The sequence below is a fragment of the Poecilia reticulata genome, linkage group LG16, assembly GCF_000633615.1.
Source record: "Poecilia reticulata strain Guanapo linkage group LG16, Guppy_female_1.0+MT, whole genome shotgun sequence".
NCBI lineage: Eukaryota > Metazoa > Chordata > Actinopteri > Cyprinodontiformes > Poeciliidae > Poecilia > Poecilia reticulata.
In genome coordinates, this window is record NC_024346.1 from 31091157 (window position 1) to 31105879 (window position 14723).

The following is a 14723-nucleotide window of genomic DNA, read 5'->3' on the forward strand; positions in this document are numbered from 1 at the left end:
CCAACACACCTTCCCTTGTTCCTCAAATCACCTGGCTGCAACCTACACCTCCTAAGATTTACTTCCATTTATTTCGGCTACTGTCAACTTCTCTATACAGCTTCATCTTAAATAAGGAACGCTGATATTAGCGATGGTACAGTGTGTGTGTTACCTGCTGCTGCTCGGCCATGGAGTGGATGGAGCTGAAGGAGGGGTGTGTGTGTGTGTGCTGGCTGGTCATGGCTGGCTCAGCGAGGGAGAAGCCCTGGGCAGTGGAGGAGGAGGAGGAGGTGGGTGGACATCCTGAGCTGCTTGCACCTGTGGAGAGAAGGAGAGAAACCCTCAATTCTTTTTCTCCACTTCCTGTCTTTGACATAACTCTGCTAATACTTTATTTTTTTCAACCCAGCAGACCATACACAGAAGATCTGTCACCCTAGCTCTGTTGGCCCACACCATGACGGCCTACACCGTGGCTGTGTTGGCCCACATCACGGAAATGTTGAGCTACACCTTGGCCAGGTTGGCCTACAACCTGACAATGTTGATCTACACCATGTTGTCACACACCATGACCACATGGTGTGTGACCACAGTCATACCACATACTTTGCTATGAAAACACATAGGCATGGAGTGTTGGCCTACACCATTGACCCGTTGGCCCACACCCTGCCTGCAGTGGCCTACACCATGGCCATGTTGTCCTTCACCATACATATTCAGTGAGACACAAAAAGCAGATTTACTGCCTTTGACATAACTCTGCTAATACTTTATTTTTGCAATCCAGCAGACCATTGAACAGCATGAAGAAGCACCATGGGTGTGTGTCCTATCCACTGGTGCATGTGCAAAGGGTTAAATGTAGAAACATGCTGAAAACATGAACAGCCCACAGCAGGCCAGGTTTCCCCTCCCACCTTCTCTGCGACTATTTCACTCAAACTTGCTAGCTATTAATTTTTTAAATCCCAAGTACATGTGTTAAAACACTCATGCTCAGAAACACTGGGAAAAAATGCACATCACGAATTCCTGGCCAGTTTTAGCCAAATTTAGAAAATAATCAATCATTAACAGTTAACGTTTAAGATCAGAATCATAAAAAACCCAAAACGTTAATACCTGGAGTGTGTTGATCCTGAAAATCCCTGCACATACCAAAGAAGTATTTATTAACAAAAATACATAAAACTTTTCCAATTTTCACATTTACTCGTCTCCGATCATAGGCTGGTGGAACACTGGGCTGCTTCAGTGTTGACATTACAAACCAGTAGCTGGAACTCACAACTTTATGCAACATTGCAATCGCAAAAGATTCATTTGATGTAACACTGGGAAGGATATTCAATTTCAAGCTTCACTTTTTTCATGCTCTTAATACCAGCAATATTTTAATAGACATTTGGACAGCATCTAACTGTCCATACCAGTCAGATCTCACCTACACACTTAAAGGCAATGATGCTGAAGTGGAGAATGACAGTGAAAAAGTCAGAGTCTTTAAAAGCGGGAGGTAAATGTAATCACTATTGCCATTGTAGTTATGTATGTTCTTGATATGGTGCTGCCCTGATATCTGTTTATAAGCAAGTTTAACCTAAACTGAAAAATCTAAAATACAGAGCATAACATAACTTGGGTAAAGAAGCATATATTATTGTGAAAATGAATAAAAACTAGTGTGACAGAAGCTAGGACCGATATCTTTGTCCAGGTCAACCTCACAATTTGAAACCCATGTGGTAAAACTAAAACCTTTTCTGATCAAAAGTGTTCTTGAGTTATGTTGGCAGGAAGATCTGTGATCATAATGTGGTGTTCTTCATGATGACTGGGCCAGAGTTTGACCACCTGGCTGCAATGGCAGCTTTTAGAGACATGATCATGCATCATGGCTGACCTCCCTCCTTTCTAACTAGAGAAACTGTTTCATTCATTCAAAATTCTCAGAGCTTCCATTTGAAAATGTAGTAACAATGCCAGTTACTGCGTTTGTAGAAACTTTGCAGCTTGATTTTTACTTCTCCCTTCTTCCATATTGTTTGTTTGTGAAGATGATTTCTTAAAAATCAACTCAAAGTTGTCAGTGAGTCCAACAGCACAGACAGCAACACTCTGATAGAAAAACAGCTTTCTTCCTTCATGTTTTATTCCCTGGTGATCATCTCTCCTTCATAGTTCAGTAAGAGTTTATAACATTCCATCATTTAGTAATAATCCTGCCCTGGATCTTAATCGAACCATGTCATTAAAACACACATATGTGGATATGCTACAGTGAATTCAGATCCTTGTCTACATCACTGAGAACATTTGATGCTTAATAAACTATAAAATATAAAATCTAGTTTTTAAATTAACTTTCCAAAAAGGTACATTTCTAAAACCACAGTCAGTCTCTTCTTTGTCTGGATATCTGGAGACTGGTTGAAACATTGATACTGCTTTCTGGGCCATTGACCCTGAACAAAGACCGGAGCTGCGTTCCAGGGTCCACCTGATGTTTCACGCTATGCTGAAACTCCAAAGCTAACTCACGGAGAGGAAAGGACAACCCTGGAGCTGCTGTGGGACGACCTTTAGCCATGCACTTATTGTTCTTTTGAATTGAGATGTTAACCGCCTCAACATTATCATCCCAAATCGGTTCAGCACGGGTATTACAGCATTTTGATTGTAGGACCAGAACCACGTTGTCACAGGACTTTTCAGAAACTATGGGAAGTATATGTTTAGGAAAATATCCACAGATGAGCGAGGGATAAATCACACCTAAACGTATCCAGCTGGGGAAAAGAAACTAAAGAGAAACAATAAGTTATTTTCTAAGAACATAAAAGTCACTCACAGCAGCTCTAAAGCATGTTCAACTCATTTCCCCCCAACATGTACAGGACACAATTAACTTAATGAGGAACCCAGTGTGGATTTCTTTTACAATCACCAGCTAGTGTGTTTCTGAATGTTGACATTAGGCACCTAAATCTATACCAGAGAAAAACTCTTTCCACAAAATGAACCACTGAAGGTCTGTCGATGATTCAGTGTCAATTTCTCTCTTTGAAAACTGAATCTAAATTCTGTTTCTGGTAACTTCAAGTCTCTCTAAAAATGGCCAATGTCAAATTTTCAGACTGAGTTTTACTGAATGTGGTGTTGAACATCTGCTATTCAACACACAAGTGTGCACAATATTAACAATATTACACTGACTTTAACAACATTTTTAATCTGCTTACTAAGACAATAAGGAAACTCAGAACCCAATCACAGGCTTATATTTTAGGACTGTACAGGTATTAGACAATATTGGGAAGAAGTACACAGAAATATTGAAAATATCTTTCATATAAGAATACCTTTAAAATTCACCACCTTTATTCTGGGTAACACAGAATTTCTACCTGACAATGCAAAATATCTATATCAGATATTAATTATAGCTTTAAAAAACAAAGTTGCCAGACGCTGGTTCCTCCAATAGAAGAACAGACAGAGACTTAATGAAATCTATCACATGGAAAGATTAACATTCCCAATCCGTCTTCAGATGAACAAGTTCACTGTCCTATGATAGTGAACATGGTCAACACATGTTAACCACAACATGTAAGAATATTGGATTGAGAATTAGTAAAATGAGACGGATCATCTTTCAATAAGTGTCTATTTGCTATATAATTTCCTTATGATTATGTACATAAAAGTAACGTCTTTTCAAAATGAAACCCCTGGTTCCCTCTCTGTGTTCTGGTTTTGTTGTAAATGTACATTTGGTAAAGAGAAGGAATTTTGTAATTGATCACAGACTGAAACTGAGATCTTGACGTGGAATCAAACATTTGTAATCATCTCAATGCTTCAAAATTGAAGAATTAAAAATTTTTAAAAATAAATAATCATAATTATTACTATTGTAGAAATCGTAATTTTGTTAGTGAATTAATTATTTCAATGGCCAAACTAAGACTCATCAATAGCTAAATGGGCCATAATGATTTTCTTTAGATACTGATCCAATTTTAGTCATGACTTGACTTCCTACCATCCCATTTACAGAGATGTCTACATATCTGTGATTATTGGTTGTTGGAAACTTGACCTTACTTGGGCTCAGATGATCAAAAACAGCAGCTTCCCATTCAGAATGATTATGATTCTGAGATGCTTATTTCTAATAACTGCATAGTATTTTCTGTTATAGTCTTGTAGAATATAATTATTGTTAATCTTGTTTTTCTATAAATTGTTTTTAATACTGTAAGAACTTTTGTTTCAAACTTTATATCTGCTGCTGTTATAGCTGATTTTTTTCATTTGAGAGATAAGGCTATTTCTGTCTCTGTAAACACACACACACACACACACACACACACACACACACACACACACACACACACACACACACACACACACACACANCACACACACACACACACACACACACACACACACACATGAATGCTAAAGGACAACAAGAGTAAAGTGTAACCACCAGGTCTTGAGATGATTGTGTCTGAAGCACAAGTGAAGAGTGAGCAAAACTTAATTTTTAGGTGGAAGACTTTGGCTGGACACCTATTGCATGTGTGAGCAGAGAAAATAGCCAAAACTGGACATGTGGGCCTCCTGCTCAGCTCGCATTACAGCTCATCTACTGACAGCAAGATTTACAATGAGCAGGGAGCAGCCACATGGAGACGGCTGAAGAATGGATCCACAAAATAAAACCTATGTAGAATCATATGAAGTGATTATACTGCCTTCAGAAATGTGTAAAATGGATTAAAAGTATGTAGGTGTTTAAAAGAAAGAATGATAGACTCACTCAGCAGAGGAAATGATAGGAAACGTCTGTAACTCACCCACAAATCATTCCTGGATTTAGTTCAGTTTGTAATGACAAAACGAATGAAGGAAACCTGCAGTATGAACATATAAACACATCATCATGTGTTTGGTGAAAACAGACACCCTCCTCAATTTCTAGCTGACATGTTGCCCTAAAAATAGTTTCAGATCTACACTAAATATCTCAATATTTCACTGACCTCAGTGAAAGTGACAAAGTTGAAGTAATGAACGGGATAGAATGAAGCAAGTTAAGAAAATCGAGACAGGAGAGAAATTTCCCAAAGAAAGGGAAGAAAGTTCTCAGAACCAAACAGACCAAAGACAGCAGAGAGAAGAATGATGTTTAGTATAGATCAGCTCCTAGTTCCTGAAGAACTGTGTCCTTACAGCGACACCTAGAGGAGCCAGCAGCCTGCTCTCCAGAGAGGTGTCCAGGCAAGGCCTGAGAAGTGAAACCAACTATTGGTGGTGCTAAACCCTGGCAAGATGAAAGCTTGACATCTGTGAAAAGAGCTAAAGCAACTTTAGTTCAAGATGCCAAGAGATGGTCTAGGCAAGGCGTGTGAGGCTGGTGGTCTGCTGTCCTGTCAGCTCCAGCAGGTCTGGGCCACTGCTTGGTGACCTGTCCACCAGCACTGCCATCTTCAACTTTAACACAAGGTTTCATACCAGGGACCAAATGACAAGCGTGACCTTTTTGATCAGCCATTGGTTATTATGACTGACTACTAACTAGTTGTTGTTTCACAAGGTGAATATGTTGGATGTGGAGCATGTATCTTTTCTCCTCCTCTCCTTCCTCTTACACATCAAACATAATGGGAACTAAAAGCAAGGATGAATGACAGGAAGACAGAAACATTTACAACCAGTTCAGGGTTAACTGTGTTTTATTCAGAAGGCCGTCTGTCCTCCTTCCACATACTGCCCCCTTCTGGCGACGTGGCTACATAGGAATCTGTTCCTCCACATAAAAACTAGTCACAGAGTCGCACTAAGAGAGGAATCTAAAGTGTTTCACTGTGTTCACCTGTATAATATCACAGAAAGTCATCCTGTTTGGGGACAGCTGTGGTATTTCAGCCTCTGTTTGCAGATATGACTCTGCTGGAAAGAGAGGGCAAGTGAGAAAGAGAGAGAGAGGGAGAATATCTGCCTAGTACTGAGAAATCTGGACTGTCTCTTTAAGAGACTGAGGCACATTCACAGAACTTCCTCAATCTGGCATGCCTCTTCCTGCGCTGCCATTGGTTAAAGGCACCTCCTTCTCTGACAGCTCATTCGTTGTTGGTATCTAAGGACTGACTAGCCATCACTCTATAAATAAACCCGGTGCTGTCTCAGCAACCAGGCCACAATACTCATTAGCTACTTCTCTCTCTTTTCTGCTTCTCTCCTGCTAAGCAAGTGGCTTCCAATAGCAGGCCTGGCTCTCAGCAACAGTCTGACATACCCTAGCAACTCAACCCATCCTACCCACCACCCTCTCCTCCCCCATCCTTCCCAATCTCTACCTCTTTTTCTCCTATTGTGATCCAGCTCGCCTTTTCCACCCATTCTCAGCTGCCTCCAGTCTGTCTTCTGTCCAGACCGTTGTCCAATTTTGGGGTATATATAAAAGCATGTTGCTCTATGGGACTACTCTTATCAGTCCATTAGCTTTGTGTTGTTGCAGTGATGAGACAAAATTGAGAGCAACACAGAACAATCACTCCAAGCATTACAGCAAGACATTTGCAGAAAGGCAGAAAGAAAGGCTCCTATAAACTGATGGCTGACTTTATTTCCACCTGCAGGGATCAATGTTGAGGTGAAGGAGGATGTTTCAGCTGCATGCAGATTCAAACCAGTAGATAACACAACATTGAAGTCATACGGTGCGCATGCATTCAAAGGTCATCTTATGGTGAGATGATAATGCAATGCAAGAAACATAAAAAGACTTGTCTAAATTAAAAGCTGAATAATTTTGGGGTTCAGAGTTTGGGGTTCTAAAAAAGTCAGAGGAAGTCTGTTCGCTGAAACATGATTTTAGTGAAGACAGTAAGAAATATCAGTTTAAGATGGAACCAGTATGTGTCAGTTCTGAGCCAAAAACTTGTCTAGATACCTCTTTAAGTCAGGTGCTGTGAATGGTGACAAGGTGTGGGCTGATGAGGGATCTACACTGGAAACACAACCATAACAGTGAAAGAGCCACAGGGTGATGTGAATTATGCCTTGGTAGAGAAAGTTGTTCACACATTGAAACAGACTACAAACCTCTAGAGAGAATGAAAACAGGCGGGACCAGAAGAGGAAATGACTAGTGAAGTAAAATGAGTGATGCACCTGGTTTTAGTAACATCTATGTTGTGTTACCAAGAAATGTGATCAGCTGTGCACATGAACTAACTTCACCTCTAGTATTCTCTCTACATCAACAACATTCTTAATAAAAAAAAAATTCAAAAAGAATTTTTTGAATTTTGGACAAAAGAGGACAACAGGATTCCTTCCATTAAACAGCTTCCTGGCAGATTGGCTTCCTCTACCAGAGGAACCAACAGAGAGCTGAAAACACAGAAGGGCCTTCCTCACCCAATGATGCTCTGCTCAGATATGCAGCCATGTAACAGTAGTTTCATGCTATGGTCAAAATTTATTCATGTTTAACTGACTTAAACATAAATTGATTTCCCACAGTTTGCTGTGGAAAATCCACGCACAGCTAATAGAAGCAGGATGGCTGAGCAGTGGAAAGTTCCCATTTCATCTTGTTTCTCTTTGGGTCGAATTGGAAGAGAAATTCTTTCAGGACAAAACTAAATAAAGTGGAAACAAACTCAAAAGATTTTAGAGACGCCTATCGATAGGTTCAGAGGTGTCTAAAAGTGGAACAGTATGAGGGATTTTTACTGCCACAGAGCACAGATTCTCAGTCTGATAGCAGGATTTCATATGTTTGTTCTTTAAACTTGTAATGCTGGTACTCAAAACTTCTATTGTCTTTCAAATATTCTGTGTTCTCTCAAATATTTCTCCTCATGCTCAGAACTTCTCTCTGGTGAGATCAAATGTCCACTAGCACTAACTTACCAATTCTTTTCTGTAGTCAGCTGGCAACCGTCTCAGCCAAAAGAATGAAAGTGTTATACTGGGTGTGTTTGTTTTCTTCTAGTGCAGGGGTGTCCAAACTTTTTGCAAAGGGGGTCAGATTTGGTGTGTTAAAAATGTAGGGGGGCCGACCTTGGTGGATGTTCTTTACATAGAACAGCAATATATTTAAACACATTTCAGCAAACCATTCTGTGTTTTACTTTTGCTTTTTTATTTTAATTTCAGCGATCTTAAGCATTTTGGTTCATTTGAAACATGAACATCATATGCAATTGAATATTCACTTAACTTTTTTAACACTAACTTTTTCTAACGGTTTAACAGAAGTAATTGTATTCTATTGTGCAAATTACATTTGAAACATAAAAAAAATATCTCACCATGGCAGTTCAATATTTACAGAATTTTTAAATAAAATAACAGAAAAATGAGCAAGTAACAGTCATATCAACATGTGCAGGGCTTATTTGAAATATGACGTATTAGTAAATGTTGATCAGATTTTTAAAAGTTTATTATTCTGGAATGAAAACTGAAAACTTGTCTGAATTTATGACTGATTTTGATCTTAAAAAAACAAAAACAAAATTTATTCAGATTTATTGTAAATGACAAATGACTTGCCTGCATTAATGTGATACTGAGATCTGGACTGCGGCACATAGGCCAGGTCTGGCGCAAAGGCAGTGGTGTTGATGAGCAAGATGTCTGTAAGTGAGAGTCTGTCAAGTTCACAACTGAGAATGTCTTCTCACACAAATACTGTGTTCTTTATATTGTGGCCTCACATTGCAACTAGGGTTGCAACCCGTCCCGTAAAACACGGAACCGTCCCGTATTGAACCGAAACGGGACGCGATTTGTTCCGTATTCTACAAATATGTACGTGTAATAACAAAGAAGTGGTCCCGAGTACTTTATATAGTAGGCTGCCCCTGTCATTGTTTCACACACGGTGTTGCGATATTGCGTCCATTGTGTCCCGAAAAAAGGGCTGCACAGTGGCGCAGTTGGTAGAGCTGTTGCCTTGCAGCAAGAAGGTTCTGGGTTCGATTCCCGGCCCCGGTCTTTCTGCATGGAGTCTCCATGTTCTCCCTGTGCATGGTGGGTTTTCTCCAGGTACTCCGGTTTCCTTCCACAGTCCAAAAACATGACTGTTATGTTAATTGGCCTCTCCAAATTGCCCCTAGGTGTGAGTGTGTGTGTGTGTGCATGGTTGTGTGTCCTGTGTGTCTCTGTGTTGCCCTGCGACAGACTGGCGACCTGTCCAGGGTGACCCCGCCTCTCGCCCGAAACGTTGGCTGGAGATGGGCACCAGCAACCCTCCCGACCCCACTGAGGGAAAAAGGGTGCAAGAAAATGGATGGATGGATATTTGGATGGATGGTGTCCCGAAAAACCCTTTCTGTTGTGTGCATTGTAAGTGTGCCGTCTGCTGCCTTCTTCTCTGCCTGCTATGTTTGATGGATTTAGAATGTACATTTAGACAAGTTCTGTTTATCAAAATGTTGTGATTGTAAATATGGTCACATAAGAAGCCTTTGCTTCCAATGTGCTGAAGTACAGCAGCAATTTTTCTGTTCAAGTGCAGGTGTTGCATCAAGCAGAAATATGTATTTAAACATGAACATTTTATAGTTTCATTTTATATTTTGTGCAAATTGATCTGTCATACAAGTCTGTGGGTTTGCCTACAAAGTACATTTTTTACAGCAATTGGTTCAATACACTATTGACAGGCAGACAGTGCCACAGTTTGGTTATTTTTAGAAACCTTCTCCCTGCTAATAAACTCCAGGTTTCCCCCAGAAAACTTACTAAGCCCAGTGGTCAGGGCGCCAGGGCAGTCCACCGTGTTTTTGTATTAAAAATTATTACGTTGACAGGAAATGTATTTATATTGTTACTGGAAGGACCTTGTTGACAATATACTTAAACACACAATTATAGTCTTAAAAACAGACAAAAAACACAATTTAAATAAAAAATTATTTTTGCACTTGTGTTAAATCCCAATAAAGTAATCAGCCAGTGGATCCTCTGTCACTAAAGGACCCAAATTTGGGTCCTGGGCTCTTGCCCCAACAAGATCAATTAAAAACATAATTTTGCCATTTTTGTATAGTTCTTTTAGTTCGGCATTATTTTTGCCTGAAGCTATCTCACCACTGGCCCCTTCAGTCGAACAGTTCCTATGCCGTTGAATTTTCCTATTGGTTGCAACAGAACGGCTTGGTACAATTTTGTCACTTTGAATATAGAAGGACAGTGTTCCCCTAAAACTATACTAAAACGTCATTAGTGAAGCTAGTGTTCTTAGCAGGAAGAGGGGACCCTAACTCAAATTCTGCTCAAGGCCACAAACAACCTTGGACCGGCCCTGCATGACGAGAGCCGCTGCACTGCGCATCTGTCTGCTGGATGCAAGGGACAAACATGGAGATTTAATATATGTGGCACTAGGGGAGACCAAGATTTTCTGTTTTGTGACCATTAAGATTGTAATAAGTGCCACACAGGCTGTTTGTTTTGGTTGCTCGGCTTTTTGGGAAGAATTTTTCTGACCTCCACTCTACAGCTGACTGGCCCCGTAGACGTTCACGAGCTAAACGACCATGTTTTATCACCTTTGATTTCGGGACATGTTCAATGTCCATCCACTGCGGTTCTCTTACATGGGATCAATGAAGTAGTAAGCTGATTCTGTACTATCAATTTGGCGACAGATTACCCAGATGTAGGAGGCATAGTGTCATTTGGGAACTATCTATGGTGACAACTGTTATGCTTTTTAAAAAAGCAGCTGATTTGATAATTAGGCCCATAAGACACGGTTCTGTAGGGATGAAGTCAAGATCAGTTCTTTCGAGACAAAGACCGAAAGTTTAGAACTTTATCAAATATTTTCGGACATTGATTTTTGTACACCACAAAATACAAAAATCAATACAGAAAAGATGAATTACTCAATCAAAACTACTACTTGCGATTTCACTAATAATGATCATAATAAAGTAAAATTTAAGTTATGAAATGCAGCCATACATTGATATGCATTCTCTAAACTGAATTAATCAGGTCCAGGTATTGTCCCCCCAAAAGGGTGACCAGCAACCAGCCTGTACAAGGGTCGGGCACCACCTGAACAACCCAGGCCCAGACGCTGGCCCCATCCAGATACAGGGCCAGAAAGAGTCCACATGGTCCAAATGAACCAGCCAATCAGAGCAGCCCCAGGATGAAACAGTCCCAACACACCAACAAGCTCTCATCTCAACTCCATGGACCCACCATGGCACCACAAGCACCTACAAGGCCAACCCAAATCAGTAAAACAAGCTTTGAACACACACTCACAAACACAGACGCCATGAATCTTCCATCCATAGGGGCCATCATCCCCACAGGAGAGCGCCGACCCAACACGCAGCACAGCACACAGGGCTGTTTTAGAGAAATGAGCAAAATGCCAAGATCATTTCAAACACTTCACTCACTTACACACTTAATGTCACATGCTCACACACCACACACACAATACATAGGTACATTTTGGTAAAAGGTTTAATAACCAAACTTCTAGGCACCACAAATCTGGGACAAACTGATTTAAACCTTGATTTAAAGGAAAAACTGAGTTCCTTTAAATCAAAGCCAAAAACTCACCTGTTTTTTATAGTTGATTTTGAACCATTTTAAATGGAACACTAATGATTCTGATGATGGCACTTGTTTTTTCACTGGTTTCTCAATTGTTAACTGCATTTTTTTATACCTTTTTATTTTTGTGTTTTTTGAGGTAAAGCACTTTACGTCAAAAGTAAAGTGCTTTACTTTACTGCCTTTCTAAACAAGGCGGTTTAGAGATAAACTTGATTCATCAATCGACCGATGATTGACTTTTGTTGGTTGGCATAAAACAGACTATTTTAGATAGATAAAAACAAAAAACAGCTTTTATACTACAGAACAATTTTGAACAGGTTTTCATCCGTTCATGTAACTTTGCTCATGTCAAGTATAACCAGCATCTCATACTTTTGCTGTCAGTTCTCCAGATTAACAAGTCAAAAACTGCTTTCAGATTTTAAAGGTGAACAAACAAAACCCATCATGTAAAGAGCACAGGTTAGTTTATTAATGTATAAAGAGGAAAATAAAGCTGAGGTGTCTGCATCTAAAAACACTCAGCTTCAGTCAGCAGTGGATTGAATGGATGACCACTACACCACTTTTATTTAAAAAGCACTCTAAAATAACCAGAGGTTAACACAGGGCTGTACATATACAAATGATAATAATAAAAACTGAACAAGGTGAACACAGACAAGTTAAAATAGACTAATTAAAATAACTTAATATTGTTTAGATAGAGATAATCTCTCAGGAAAAGGCTTCAGCAAATACGTATGTTTCAAGAATGTTCTTAAACCCAGAAAGAGAAGAAGCCTGTCTGACAGGGTGGAGCCAGGCTGGCCCAATTTGGGCCAGCTGCAGCTAAAGTCCGGTCTCTTGTAGTTTCTGCTTGGATTTAGGTAGATTAAGGAGCTGCTGGTTGGCAGACCTAAGGGAGGAGGGGGGTATATGTAGCAGTTCAGAAAGATAAAGGAGAAGTGAAGGCAGACCATTAAGACACTTAAAAGCTAATAAAGAAAACAGATCCTGAAATGTACAGGTAACCAGAGAAGAAAATGAAAATCCCATGTTTCCTTAAAACATAATCTAGGAGAAACAAGTACAAAGAGAAAAGTAGGGGGCCTAAAACTAAGTCCAGTCCCCCACATTAATGAGAGATGGGACAGGACATAAAAGTAGAGTTTGGCAGATATCATTTGCTGAACCAGAAAAGTTTGAGCTACTGTAAGGCATTGAGCCACTGGGTCAAAGGCAGGAATTCAATCTAGAAGCACAATGAGAACACCTGAATCAGCTGCTAAAAACACACTGTTCAAAACTAATGGAAGGGCAGATTATGTGCTACATAAAGCTATAAACATCTAAAATACCACATCCTTCTAAAAATGCCATTAGTTATTTATGAACTATGTTTTTTAAAGAGTTTTTGAGACAAAAGAAAGTTTAGAAATAGTTTCAAAAGTATCAGGACTGAGATATGGTTTCTTAACTTGAGGCTAAATATGATTGACAGGATCAACACCAGAGGACAAGAGACAACTGAATGTTCAACTGGCTACAATGAAGGGAAGGAAAACCTGATCACCATCTCTTGGTTTTGGTAGATCAGCAGCACAAACCAATTCTTCACATTGTAAAATAATCATATAGTCTGGAATGGCTTTAAAAACAGACACTTCAAGGTTTTCACTGAGTTTTTACCTAAATAGAAACTGACCTTTAAATACAATTCAGTTTTAATCTGTGACAAAATCTCAGCCTATCAAGTCAAATAAAGAGAGACAGAGATGTATCGAGATGCTGTGGCATGTGAGACTAAAACGCAACAGCAGTTTTGCTGTTGCGTTTTAGTCATCTTTCAGTGGGTGGCAGTTAGCAAGCATATCTGTTGCTTAAATGACTGTATAGAAAAACGTGATGGTAACAAACTGACCAGAAAAAGACAAGAACTCATTTCCAGACAACCAAGTTTTAATCTGATTTAACGCTTACCTTTTCAAGCTCAAGATTTTTTTTTAAATCAATTTCTTGAAGTGACAAAAATGTGAAAGAAGTCTTATGACTGAAAATGAAATTATTGTGGCTCTTTGCAGGAAGTCATAAAGTGAATAAGTTAACATTTTTTGTAATAACATCAAAAGAAATCTCCATATTTATTTTCATAATACATTTAAATCAGTTAACGCCATGTTTGAGTCTTAACAGCTAATCTCTCCTATCTATAAGAAGAGACGGAGCAGACTGGACTTCTTGAGGAAGCTAAGATCCTTCAAGGTTTGCAGCCAGATGCTGCAGATCTTCCATCAGTCTGTTGGGGCAGCAGCATCAGAACCAGGGACATAAAACAGCTCAACAACCTGATAAAGAAGGCTGGTTCTGTTCTGGTTCTGTTCTGGGGACGACTGTAGAACCTCTGGAGATGATGAGGCAAAGAAGGATTCTTTATAAAATCAAGAAAACTCTGGACAACCCTGACCATCATCTTCATTAGACTGTCTTGGGTAAACAGAACACCTTCAGTCAGAGGCTTCTTCACACATGGCACATGGTTTTGAAGCCATTGCTTTGGATGGACCAACATCTTGTATCAAGCCTGTCTGTCATCTGCATGAGTTCTATGAGGATTTGCCATTCCTGTCTCTGAGCCACAGGACAAACAAACTGACTCTAAACTGAGTAAGATTTTACTGCAAAAACCACCAATAACAATAGAAGCAACAATAAGACTTGGGACATTACTGCTTATAAATACATATTTTAGTCTGCCACACCTTCAGCATAACAGTGTCCTGCTAGTAGGGATGAGAATAATTTTTCTGCGTTCTATGGTAACACCCGGTAAGTGACTAGGGTTTTTTTTTTTTTATTCAACAAGCCAAAACAAAACAAAAAATTAGGAAGTGAGGACAAATTCAATAAAACAGCTGTAAGACACTCACAAAAATACAATCACCATTTAAGTTACTCAACTTCCGGAGGAAATTCATCGTCTGGTGAGCTTTCCAGAGCCGGGGATTTAAATGTCAGTTTGTTGTCCATCACTGTGCAGGAACTTGTAATTGTGCACCTCGTACACTACTAAACCATTACCACTACTAAACCATTACCACTACCACTACTAAACCACTACCACTACTAAACCA

General features: G+C 39.6%; 1 protein-coding gene across 1 annotated transcript in view; it reads right to left on the minus strand.

Annotated features, from left to right (window-relative positions):
* The window catches only part of dyrk1b (dual-specificity tyrosine-(Y)-phosphorylation regulated kinase 1B), a 46959-nt gene that overhangs the window by 23539 nt on the left and 8697 nt on the right, over nucleotides 1-14723 (minus strand). Inside the window, exon 2 of the mRNA XM_017309348.1 lies at nucleotides 155-300. Within this exon, the coding sequence (XP_017164837.1) occupies nucleotides 155-300 (146 nt within the window). The remainder of the gene's footprint in view (nucleotides 1-154; nucleotides 301-14723) is intronic.